Raw genomic sequence first — 12,620 nt, forward strand, 5'->3', positions numbered from 1 at the left:
TATTTCAGAACTCAAAAGCAATTGCCTCCACTTCTAAGAGAGTTTTCATGTGTATAACGTGCTGCTAAATCCTGCATGGCTGACACCTGGCATGGTGCAGAAATCCCTGGATAGCTGATGCGCTTCACTGACTCTCAATACCTCTAACTTCCCAGATCCAGCACAACGTCATTGAAAAGCAGTGTCTTGGACAGGCTTAGGTGTGAAAACAGCAATGCACATTTTTAAGGATTTTGGGGAATTAGTGGGTTTATCTGTTCTGCCAGGTACCGCCCAGTGCCAATAAGGAAGTCTTCAGTCTTCTGCAATAATCACAGTAATTCAGCAAACATATACAAGCTTTGCACATTGGCGACAAATTCAGAAATTTAAATAATTATTGTTAAAACAACGTATTTTCTAAAACAATGCATTTAATCTCAATTTACAAATTTAATCCAGTTTTTTTCACAGTATTTTATATTCTTAATGTAATTACAGAATAGCGAAGCTAAAAACAACTAACACTAGAAAGAGACATCTGCTGCAAAGAGAGGGGAAGAACTATTCCTCCCATTTTCTTTAGCTTTCTTGTATTTAGTAAAACTTTGGTAAAACACACACACATATTGCAGGGAAGTAGTGCTGTCGCTCACTGGATGTACAATTGGTTTTGATTTCTGCAGCCGTTTCACAACTGATATCCCCATGAATGTACTAATTGCACATGTAGAGCTCGACAGTTTCTCTGCAACAGGGATAATGCTAAAAAATGGCTATATATAATCACAAGCAACATCTACACGAGCAGTTCTTGTAGAAAAAAGTTTGTTAAAAAGCAATAAAATAGATGAAATCGTCATCAATATAAGTCATGTCTGAATCACATCTAAAACATGACCTGTAACACTCAGTATCTTTCAGTAGCACGCACCTTCTGAACTACCTTGCACTGGATTCCCAAAAGTTAAAACTACCAAAATCACTTGGCTTTTTATTTTAAAACAAATGATGAAATTAGCATCAAGAAATACACTGCTTCACAGTAAATCCAACATTTTTATAGCTGTATTTCATACGTATTATTTCATTTTCTCAGTGTAACTACCCAAAAAAGTCCTGTTCACATAACAATTAAACACATATGTTCCAAACATTTGTATGCAATAGGCTTATCTAGCGCTAAATCTTACTTCTCATATTTCTCTAAAATCTCTGTATCTAGTAGAATCCCCAAATATACACAGGTACCTGTCAAGTGGCTGCTTGTGGGGAACACACAAGAAGGAATTTTGATGGAAAGCTGCTGCTCCTTCAACTTTCAAAGAACAATTGTTTTTTCAGGAGCTGCAATGATGGACTTCAGGTTAAAAGACAGAGTAATTGCCTTAGGTGCTGATAACTTTTGTCCCAAGGTGAGAACAAGCCTTTGAATTCCCTGGTTTTACCATTAATAAAGTAATTCTCAGTTGGGATTCCACAAGAGATGAGGCAAGAGAGGAGCTGATAACACCAAATGGAGTTGATGATTCCTTTTATTTTTCTACATTCCAGAAATTCACATCTCCCACCTCCTGACTGCAGATGTTACTAACAAGATGAGCACTAGTTGGTTATAAAGTGGTGGGGCTAAAATCAAACACACTGTCAGTCAAAGTGACTGTCACTGTCACAGTGACTTTTTTTTATGGTGAAAAATGTTTATGTCATTCTTCTCAAATAGGGAGAAGGCTGGAACAACGCAATTTGAGAGCTAAGAATATTAACAACAAAACTTAAAATCCCCATCTGCACTCAAATAGATAAGAGGAAGACTTAAAAATAGGTTTTACATGACAGAAGAATGTAAAGACAATAAAGCTGTAAATAAAATGGAACGTAATGGAAGTCTACGCATCCGCACTTATGTTGCGCTGCTCTTTGGAGCTTGATATTCCAGAAGAAAGCCAAAAAAAAAAGGCAACCTCACACACAGGGCTTAGCTCTTCACTTTATATGGTCAAAGTGACAGTACAAAAATAAGTCACTCAGTTTCAGAATCTGAACTACTTCTCTTTGCTGAAGAAAGGCAAGCTGCTGTCCCCACTGTTAGTGGGAAATGTCATAATAGTAGTTCCGTAATCGCAGCTCCACTGCACTGAATCCTGGTCGGTCATCAACACTGTGGAAACATAACAAGTATGACAAGGTGATGTATCAGGTCTAAGAAAGCTGAAGAGGTATGTAGGCCCTGCAATATCTGGGACTTCTCAGCAGTGACAACACCTAGGGGATACCAAAATGTTGCTACAAAATAAATACCAAGAGGCTAATATCACTGCAGTGCACTCAGTCAGTGGATTTATCGTCATCAAAGCTATTTTGTGATTGTAGAAAGTACTATGATAAATGGTAAATCAATCTCAATCAATCTGCTACTTCATTTACTTCTATCATAATCTAGAGAAAAGAATACTTACAATGGATTAGCTTCCTTATAATGAGTTCTACAGCCATATAGATAAGCTTTGGGCCATTAAGAATAGCCTCTGTAAATACTATATGGCTGTTTTGTCTTGATTTCCTCTGTATCTTACCTCTTTTGATTTGGGAGAATATGATTAAGCTGACAATAGTATGTTACATATTGAGATAGACGCTCTGCGTAAGCTGAACTTTTTTTGTTTTTGTTTTTTTTTTTCTTTTCCTTTCAAATATTCAGGATATTCGAGTACAAACAAATAAAAAGCAATACCCTTAACAGTATGTATACTAAACGATGAAAATGATCCTGTTTCACTCTACAACTGCTATTGCAGTACTGTCGTACAAAAAAAAAGGGCAGAAATTATTTAGTGGTTCCAAGTTCTTTCTAGAATAATAGATGTAATAAAACTAACAAAGAAGCAAGGTACCTAGAGGAGAAATAGCATGACTCTTCAAGCAGAACCTAAAGATCTTTAATGCATGTATTATTCACAAATTCTCCAGACAGAGAATTTGAGCAGTAAGCCATATTACAGTGGACTTTATTTGCTTTATGAAACACTTTCTACAGCTAAAGATAACTTCAACAAAGGAGTTCCCCTCCCAGTCTTTACTTCAGTTTAGGATTGCTCCTGACCTAGATGCAGCACCCTGCATGTGGCCTTGTTGATCCTCATTAGGTTCACATGGGCTCTCTTTTCAAGCCTGTCCAGGTCCCTCTGGATGGTATCCCTTCTATTGTAACACCCTCCCTTCTATTGTAACAACCACACCACTCAGCTTGGTGTCAGCTACAAACTTGCTGAGAGTACAATCAATTCCACTATCTAAGTCATTAATAAAGATAGTAAGGAGCACTGGTCCCAGAATGGACCCTTGGGGACACCACTCACCACCAGCCTCCACCTGGACAGACAGCTGTTCACTCTAACTCTCTGGCTATCCTGCCAATTCCTTCTACACTGAATAGCTCACCCTTCAATTCAGATATGGCAATATAATGTGAGACCGTATCATAGGCTTTACTCCAGGTGTATGACAGTCTTTCCTTGTCCACTGATGCAGTCACTCCATCACAGAAGGCTATCAGATTGCTCAGGCCCCAGTGAAGCCATGCTGGCTGTCTCAGACAATTTCCTTGTCCCACCTTTGTCCCTTTTGAAAACCTTGTAACCCTCAATCATGTTCTCACACCGCAATTCATCTCACCTTGTTTGCATGAGAGCAATAGTAATTAGGCCATACTTTTCTAATTGTACCACAGTTTCCATCTCCTCCTTCTTATTTTCCCCGCTGCATGCACTGATGTAGAGGCACTTCAGCTGGGCTATTGGCTGCACTACCTTCTTGGAGGAGCCCTCCAAAAACTTTCTGGGACAAATCTAAGGTTCTTCCCTCACTTACTAACATCCTTCACACTGAGTCCTGTATGTGTTTGGTAGGGCTGTTCGGGGGGCAAGGACCTGTCTTTCTGTTCTGCGCAGTTTCCTTTGTCTTGTGTGATAGTGCAACCCATCAGCTCAGATCTGGATAGCTGTTTACCTTCCCCTTGCAGGAATTTAAAACTTTCACTAACAGGAATCCAGGTATCCAAATTGAGGACATTTAGAAATAACAGAAAAAAAAAGAACAATAATAATTACAAGAATTAAAAACTGAGACACAGAATGAATAATTTGGCAACAGGACTTTGAAATTTCTGTCCTGGAAATCAAAATGAAACAAAAACATTAATTTTCCTTAATTTCAAACTTACTTTTCTAAATGCATCAGACTGATGTTTTGGTGGAATAAATTGGTTTTGATGATACACAAACATTTTTTTTGTACATTTTTACTCAAGGAAAAAAATGGGTCGTCTGTGCAAAATCAGATTCCTGTACTATACTCATTACGTAACACTGTTCTCATTTGAAAGCACAACCGACTCCTCCCTTTTCAGGTTGTTTGTAATCTGAAATCTAGCTGATACAATACACTTTGAAATATTCTTATTTCATGCTTTCTAGCTACCAACCATGCAGATTAAAATATACTGCTATTAAAAGAGAGAGTATTACATCACACTCACTTGTACGTCCAACATAATTTCATTAAGTCATAGACTTCCACTGGACATGCTTCAGGACGTTCCATTCGTTCTCCTCCTTCAATCATCTGTGCAACTTCGCCACCTTTCATTCCCTGGAATAGGATGATTAGAGCAGTCTTCTGAGTTGCAAATGATTACAGCACACATTAGTATAGTATAAAACAAAGAGAAGTCTGGAGTTGAACTGGGGGCTGTCCTTGGACTTGTCTGTTACAATAGATAGGTTCTAAAGCATTATTTGACCAGTAGCAACACTTCCAGGAAGGAAAAGAAAGGTGAAGGTTTGAATTTGCTCTACATTTTTATAGTGAAAGAACTGCCAGATAGAATTACTCACTTTATAGGGCTTTTGCCCATAAGAGAAAGCTTCCCACATTAAAACTCCAAAGCTCCAGACATCACTTTTGCTAGAAAACTTGTAGAAATTCATACATTCTGGAGCATACCACTTGACTGGCCATTTTCCATGACTTTGTGCCTAAAGTAAGGAATAACAGAAAATAAAAGAAGCAGATTTTAGACAGCAGTTAGTAGTGAACAACATTCATATCCACAGAAGCCAATTTAACTTGGATTTTCATATGTTTGTACTAAGTATTTCTGATACAGTTTGCCGTAGAGAAATTGGCAGCAGCTTCTTCAGTGCTGTTACAAAATTGTTCCTCATCTCCCAAATTCATATAAAGCACTGGAATTAATGCTATGGTAAAGCAAAGAGTTAAAGGACCTAATGTCATGTTTGTTAAGCTCTGTCAAAGAAATATTTTTCAGCTATTACAGAAGAGACACCAACTCAGCCAGAAGGAGTCTTGAGCCTTATTTTCAGATTAAATCGATGCTTTACTTCAAAGCACAGCAACTGCTTTGTGACAAACTGCAATTTGATGAAATTATGCTGTAACGCGCTACAGAATTGCAGTCACAGTGCTGGCACAGTGCTAAATCTACTGAGATAACCCTGCAGCATTTTGTGCAGTTGTAAATGGAATGAGCCAGATCCAGATTGCAATCCCCCTGACAAACTAGGCAAGTTGGAAGTGATTTAAGATGCTGCTGCCTTTTCTAGCAGTGGTTACTGTTCCCATAGGAAGGTCATCAGAAGGGAGCATGGGCTTGCTACTCCTCTGCACTGTTTCATGGTCTGGCTTATTGGTTTTAATCAACTGATGAAAGGAAAGGCAGTGGGATGAAATAATTTTAACTGTAAAAGCAATATATAGGAAAAGAAGATGCACACACAACTAGAGGCTTTGGTTCCCAAGGATATATCTATCTTACTCAATGTGGCACATACTTTAGTCTCTTTTGCTGCACAAAGATTGTTGGTAATTGAAAATCAAGCTCAACAAAATTTACCTAGATCAAATGATTATTTACCGCCTGTACCTCTTTGACAAACTCCCCAAATCTGATTCTGTTATTTAGTTAGACAGTTTGCTAGCCTGTATTTTCCACTAACATGATGTAAAACAAGTGCTAAATTCGTATTTGCAACAGATAGTTTCAACTTTTATGGGAGGAAATATCTCATTTCCACAGTAAATTTTAATCTTCTAATGGCAAATTTACCAAATTAATAACTTAATAAGAGGCTAGCTTTTCCCTTTCTATTCATCTCTTAACTTTGATCACACATTGTGGAAATTCGTGACTACTTGTAGGCTATAAAATGATTTGTGTACACAGTATTTCTTACTTTCAGCTTTTAAACACAACTGCTCTTAAATAAAACATAATCTTCTTAGGCCATATTAGTAAACAGTCATGACAGCTTGTGCAAATCTTACCTTGTAATAACTTTCATCAGCACTAAGAGCCTTAGATAGTCCAAAGTCACTGATTTTGGCATAATGCTGGGTGACTAATAGCACGTTCCTTGCAGCCAGATCCCTATGTACAAAGTTATTCTCCTCCAGATATTTCATCCCCATGGAAACCTGATGTACCAGCTCTGTTATATTCTTTTCTGTGACGTGTCTGAAAATCATAATTGAATCTTTAAGAGGTCAGTAGTTCATTTTCATTATTTTTCAAGGAGTTCAAACACAAACTTGTACACTGAACTTCCTCATACATTAGTAAAGTTATCCATTTATGTTTAGCTAAGATTTAATTAGAACAGGCAGCATAATAATGTCTTGATCATATCAATAAACTGTGATCATATCAGTAAACTGAAGAACACCTGAAAATTCCTTTATTCAAAATGCACTATTTTACAATAAATATGTCATTTAGGAGACATTTGCAATATGGCTATGTCCCAGTGAAGATTATCTACAATAGATAATTGTTACATAAATTACATCTCAAAGTAAAATATCCTACAATTTTAAGATAAAAAGACCTTTCTCTTGTTTTTTTCCACCCCTTTGGATAAATACTCTGAAATGGAATTAAAGTTTACACACCTATTCTTTTGCAAAAACTTGTTCAGTGGTCCAAGTTCAGCCATTTCCATTACTAACATCCACGCCTCTGCTTCACATATACCTATCATTCGGACAATATATGGGTTGTCCAGTTGCTGCATTACATTCGCTTCTCTGAGTAACTCATCCTTTATGGCTGGATCATTACTCTCATTTTTAAGAATTTTTACGGCCACTGGCTTGGCCCCCCTGCAAAAGAGAATCCTTTGGGATTAGTGGATGAAAAATCTGCATGCAAATCTCCAAATGATGCTTCTGCACACATAGTTCAAACTGTGACAAAAGACAGAACTGAATACTTGGACAGGAAAGAATTTGATTGCAACAGGAATCTTGCAACTCTAGCAAATGATCAGAAGACAGCTTAAGCAGAAGAAATAAAATGGAGGGAACGAAAATCAGAAGTAATCATTAAAAAATCTAAACAAGCCTGAAAACAAAGGCACTGAACAAAACTATCTTGCCCATCCTGACTAGTCCTAACTAATAAAAGTGGAAAGATTTCCAAAAAGATATCTGTTATGATGAGAGTCCTCAGAGGAAAAGCTGTAAGGGCTTTCTCAGCATTGATGTGTTTTGGACCATTGCAAAGCTCTGACCTGCTGAGAAACCCTGCTCCTGCAACCTACAGAACACGCATGTGAAAAAGTCACTGATGACAGAGTTCAAATGTGAACAACTACTGATAAACAAGACTACAGCTCTTCAAATTCCCTCAGACAATACTGGACAATGAAAATTCCTTGATTCTAAACATCTCAGTTAATGAACTGCCTTCAGCTTTGACTGGTGAAAGCATATACATAATCAGCCCATGCATTTAAGCAACACACTGCTAATGGTTTATAAAGAAAATGCATGAACAGTCAGTTGACCTGACTTTTGTCAGTATAAACAGGGTCTGTTCCTACTGTAGTTTCATGATAAGAGAAGCCTCAGCATTCTCTGTCTGCTTCATGAAACAGGTATTCATCATACTTGCTTTAGGTGAAAATCCATTTGCTACAGGTAAGCTGTACATGGCTCTTTATACTACCTCTCACAGAGAGAGTATGAGACCAGAAACATGAATGCCCACACGATGTCTGGAGAAAGGCACAGAGATTCTTACTCTACTGCAACTGACAGCTGAGTCATAAAACTATACGAGGCACTTCCCCACTTTGAAGACAAAAATAACAGCTGGGCAGTGACTATGCTGTACTTCCTGAAAACAGAAGGAAACACTTACTTTTTCATCTTATAGAACCCTTTCTTTACAGTACCAAAGTTGCCAGAGCCAAGTTCTCCTTCCTCCAGTGTTAACAATTTCCTGTCAAGAGTGACATTTTTTGGTTTAATTTCATCTGGATCAGCGTATGGACTTTCATAAACCTCAGTGTCCATGGGTAAGGCCTCTCTCTGATCACCTGCAATTCAATTAATAAACACGTTAGAGATTATGTGAGACTATTTTGCTCCCACAGGTGCTATTTTCAACATATCCATGCTTAGGATTAACTGCTGCATCTTTATGTTTGCCTTATGAGAGCATTATAAAGAAACCTCATACATTCCAGCTACACGCACTTTAGAACATTCTCAAAAAGAATGACATTTGTCTGGTGACACACTCTAACTACTGAGCGACTGCTGAACGTGAAACAAGGATGTTCCTTGTCAGAAGGAAGGTCAAAGATATGCTTTTCTCCTTAGCACTTTCTGTTAGTGCTCACACAGTTCTTCACTCCAATTGCAGTATTTGCAGCTTTCCTAAAGCCTAGGCATCACACCGGCAGCGTGGATTCAGTGAGGCACAATTTTCTTTATGAAGGGCAATGATGCAGCTTTTAGTCAAGGAGGTAATAAACCTCCACTTTGACACGGAAAAAAGAATTCCTGTTAAATCACTTTTATTATAGACAATGACATCACGCTTGAGCTGTGGTAGTGAAAAACCAATATTCAACAAGATGTAAAATACAAGCAAGTAAAGAAGAAGAAATATAGGTTGTGGTAAGAGCTCTGGAATAAAGAAAAAAGGTGGTATATGTGTAATAAATTACTGCCTACCTTTCTCTGCTCCTATTAGACCTCTTGCCCTTTGCAGTACATAAGGATTAAAAGGTGTTTGGTCATCAGATGGGGGACCAATAGGTATCTGGAGCTGCAGCACACAAACAGAATTTTTAAACTGAGCAATACAGAGTAAGTAAAAAACTTTTTGTTTTTTCCTCCCAGAAGATTATCACATGATTGCAAGAGAAACACAGGTGAGAATCAAAGAATAAGACAGAGATTAAAAAAAAAAAAAAAAAAAAAAAAAAAAAAAAAAAAAAAAAAAGCTTATTTAATTATTGAGGCTATTGCTTGAGTAAATATGCAGGCCAAAAAAACACAGGCATTGTTGTATCTCAAGAAGTTACAGGAGATATTTCAAAACATCTAATCTGCGAAAAGTAACTGGAATAGGTCATGCACAAATCTTATCCTGCAGATGTTCAATCTACATGTGATTTTAAATCTGCCACGTAACATTATAAGTATTCTAATTTCCCTTTGATTTGTCCTTCTTCCCCCTCCAAGTTCTCTCTCATCATATCCGGGCCACAGAGAAACTGCCAGTACTAATGAAAAAAAAAACAAAAAAACAGCCAACAACCTTCCCCGTTTATCTTGTGGATGTTACAAAGAAACTCCAAATGAGTTGTGATACAGTTCTGACATAGGAAAGGGATAAAACTGACTAGCCAGCTTCAAGAACAAGGAGAACAACGCTAAGAAACAAGATTCATTCTTTCTCCTAGTCCTAATTCTGTTTTCTAGCATGGCAAACCTTGCCAAATCTGCAATTTACAATCTGCATTTGCAGTGCTCAGATCACTCTATTTGAAGCACAGGTCACATGCTTTGTTTAAAATAATAATAATAATAATAATTAAAAAATCACTGAAATGGTGGAATGGTTTGCCCAGGGAGGTGGTGGAGTCACCGACCCTGAAGGTGTTCAAGAAACATTTGGATGTTGTGTTGAGTGGGAACTATTGGTGATGGGTGAATGGTTGGACTGGATCATCTTGTAGGTCTTTTCCAACCTTGGTGATTCTGTGATTGGTTGACTGATTGATGATTGATTCTGCGATTGGTTGACTGGTTGCCTAAAAGCAATCTTGAGACCTGGAGACCTGGGGGAAGCTTGTGGCTTTAGGAGTGGCTGGACTATTTAAAAGGACTCGAGCGCATCTTCCTAGCAGCAGGAGTTGACTGTCCACATTGCATCGGGCTGATTTACTATTTGAGCAATGGCTTTTATTCCCTCAGAGATCCCTAATACCCAGTTGCAGTGGTCTAAGTTAATCACAAGTAGAAAATTTACAGGGGTCAGGAGGAGGACAGCCTTGTTCAGAGAATTGTTCAGATGACAAGGTATGATGGGAAAGATGTGAACAGTTTGGTAACTACTTGAAAGAAGATGTGCAATATGTAGGCAATTATCTGGGGTCTGGAAGATAAATCTAGTCCTTTTATCATCTGCAAATGCACACATTTGTTCTTGAAGCCAAATGAAACTTTTATTTCCAAATGGTTCAGAAGCTTTGGCTGTCCCATTACTTCATGTGCAGAAGTGATTAGCTGAGCCCAAAGGCCCACTTTCAACCTCCCTCTGTAACCCTTGGGGAGATTAAGCCCACTCCCACATGGATCCCGCTTATTCTGTGTTGGTGCCCAGTTGGTTGCCTTGGCAGCGCCATGGTTACACAGTGCCCATTGGTGATGTCACTTGTTCTGAAGGAGACCAGCCACAGTTGGGACGTAGACATCAGTCCAGCAGCTCCTCCCCTGTGAGCTCCTTCTCTCCACAGCAGCAAGATGTCTGGGCTGGAAGAATCTTTCCGTAAATTTGCAGTATATGGTGACACAGCTTCCAGTGGCAACAACATGACAGGGAAAAACTTCTCCAAGATGTGCAAAGAGTGTGGAGTGATGGATGGAAAAGCTGTGACCAGCACTGACATTGACATTGTATTCAACAAAGTCAAGTAAGTGAGGCAGTGAGGTGCTGTGAGCGAGGGAGATGGTATGGAGCAGCCAGGCACTCACTCACGGGGCAGCCATGGGGTCTTTAATTCCCACTGCCACCCAGCTTGCCTCCTGGTAACTTTTTTAATAACCTTCCTCTTCTTTTGTCTGGCCATAGGGCAAAGGGTGCCCGCACCATCAATTTTGCTGAGTTCCAGGAGGCCATGAAGGAGATCTGTGTTAAGCGTTTCAAGGGCAAATCACCTGAGGAAGCCCTGCAAGCTGTGTATGGCCTCATTGAGGGGAAGGAGCCAGGGAACGTGGGCACCACAGTGAGTAGAAGTTTCTTTGTCCACTGTGCACCTGGAGTTGCCACAGGCCTCTACATCCCAAGGGTTATAATTGTGCCCAGGGGCAAGTCTGAGTCTGCTCCTAATTCTGCTCTCCCTTCTTGCAGAAAGCCACCAAGGTAGGGGCAGTCGACAGGCTGACAGACACCAGCAAATACACCGGCAGTCACAAAGAGCGCTTTGATGAGAGTGGCAAAGGGAAAGGACTCGCCGGTCGTGAGGACCTGACAGACAACAGTGGCTACGTTGGTGCCTACAAGGGGGCTGGCACTTACGATAAGACACACTAGGACTGATGCTACTCAAGGAAACAAGGATCCTCTTCTTCTAATACACGGGAGGAGAAGCAAATAAAATCTCATGCAACTGTCCTTCTGTGTATACTGCCAATCTGTAATATGATGGGATGGGAATGGCTGGGGTACACACAGGATGATCAGCAGTGCCTGACCACAGCCCAAAGACCACTCTTACTGTGCATACAATTTTATATAGGCCATCCCCTGGAGAGGGTAGGAGTCCCAGTAATGCTGCTTTTGCCACTCCTGTTTCCTAGGTAAAGCCTCCTCAGCCAATCATCACTTGGCATGGTGATTCATAGCTATTTCCCCTGCTTCAAGCTGCTGGCATCTGGGAAGGTCCATGATCAAGAGGAAAGTGAATAAAGAGTTATGACTGACTCTCATCTCTTGCTCTGCTCTCATGTTCTCCCTGAGGAAGAGGGTAGAAGTGGCATCCAATGGAAAGCCACAGTGTTTTCTATAAGTGTTTGTAAATTACTTTTTTTTTCTCTCAGAACAAGAACTGACCGTAAAAGTTTAAATAGGGAATAAAATAAGTTCTGTGATATCTGGATTCAAGATGGCTTCTTTGCTTGTTTTCTTTCCTACACATGGCAATTGTGGAAGTGCATGCAGTAAAATGGATAGAATAGCACTGAAATAATAGCAAAAAATTAAAGCCTTATGCCACCTCCTTTGCTGACTTTTTATAACTCAGATATTATTTATTAAAAAAAAAATAAAATCACTTAAGTTAGATAAGTATATCTAATCAATGCTGAACAGCAAGACAAAAACTCTTTAAGAAGTTCAATAGGCACTGCACAATCCCGCAAACTTAAAAAACACAGAGGACATATGCTCACATAGAATAACAGAATGGTTGCATTGGAAGGGAACATTAAGATCACCTAGTTCCAACCTCTTGCCATAAGCAGGGACACCTGCTTCTAGACCAGGTTGCTCAAAGCCCCATCCAGCCTGGCCTTGAATGCTTCCATGGATGCAGAATTCATAACCT

General features: G+C 39.3%; 2 protein-coding genes across 3 annotated transcripts in view; one reads left to right on the forward strand and one right to left on the reverse strand.

Annotated features, from left to right (window-relative positions):
• Positions 1–399: 399 nt before the first annotated feature.
• Positions 400–12,620, reverse strand: part of SYK (spleen associated tyrosine kinase) — a 62,173-nt gene continuing 49,952 nt past the window's right edge. For both annotated transcript variants that reach the window (XM_072358849.1, XM_072358848.1), the window contains 7 exons: positions 9,022–9,115; positions 8,201–8,378; positions 6,949–7,158; positions 6,325–6,514; positions 4,875–5,015; positions 4,517–4,629; positions 400–2,140 (listed from right to left, as the gene is read on the reverse strand). In XM_072358849.1, coding sequence (XP_072214950.1) covers positions 2,068–2,140; positions 4,517–4,629; positions 4,875–5,015; positions 6,325–6,514; positions 6,949–7,158; positions 8,201–8,378; positions 9,022–9,115 — 999 coding nt within the window. In that variant the 3' untranslated portion in view covers positions 400–2,067. The remainder of the gene's footprint in view (positions 2,141–4,516; positions 4,630–4,874; positions 5,016–6,324; positions 6,515–6,948; positions 7,159–8,200; positions 8,379–9,021; positions 9,116–12,620) is intronic.
• LOC140263737 (tubulin polymerization-promoting protein family member 2-like) lies at positions 10,819–11,608 on the forward strand. Its single transcript, XM_072358854.1, has 3 exons — positions 10,819–10,988; positions 11,147–11,300; positions 11,426–11,608. The coding sequence occupies exons 1-3, from the start codon at positions 10,819–10,821 to the stop codon at positions 11,606–11,608; spliced, it is 507 nt and encodes a 168-aa protein (XP_072214955.1).

Source organism: Excalfactoria chinensis, chromosome Z, assembly GCF_039878825.1.
Source record: "Excalfactoria chinensis isolate bCotChi1 chromosome Z, bCotChi1.hap2, whole genome shotgun sequence".
Taxonomy (NCBI): domain Eukaryota; kingdom Metazoa; phylum Chordata; class Aves; order Galliformes; family Phasianidae; genus Excalfactoria; species Excalfactoria chinensis.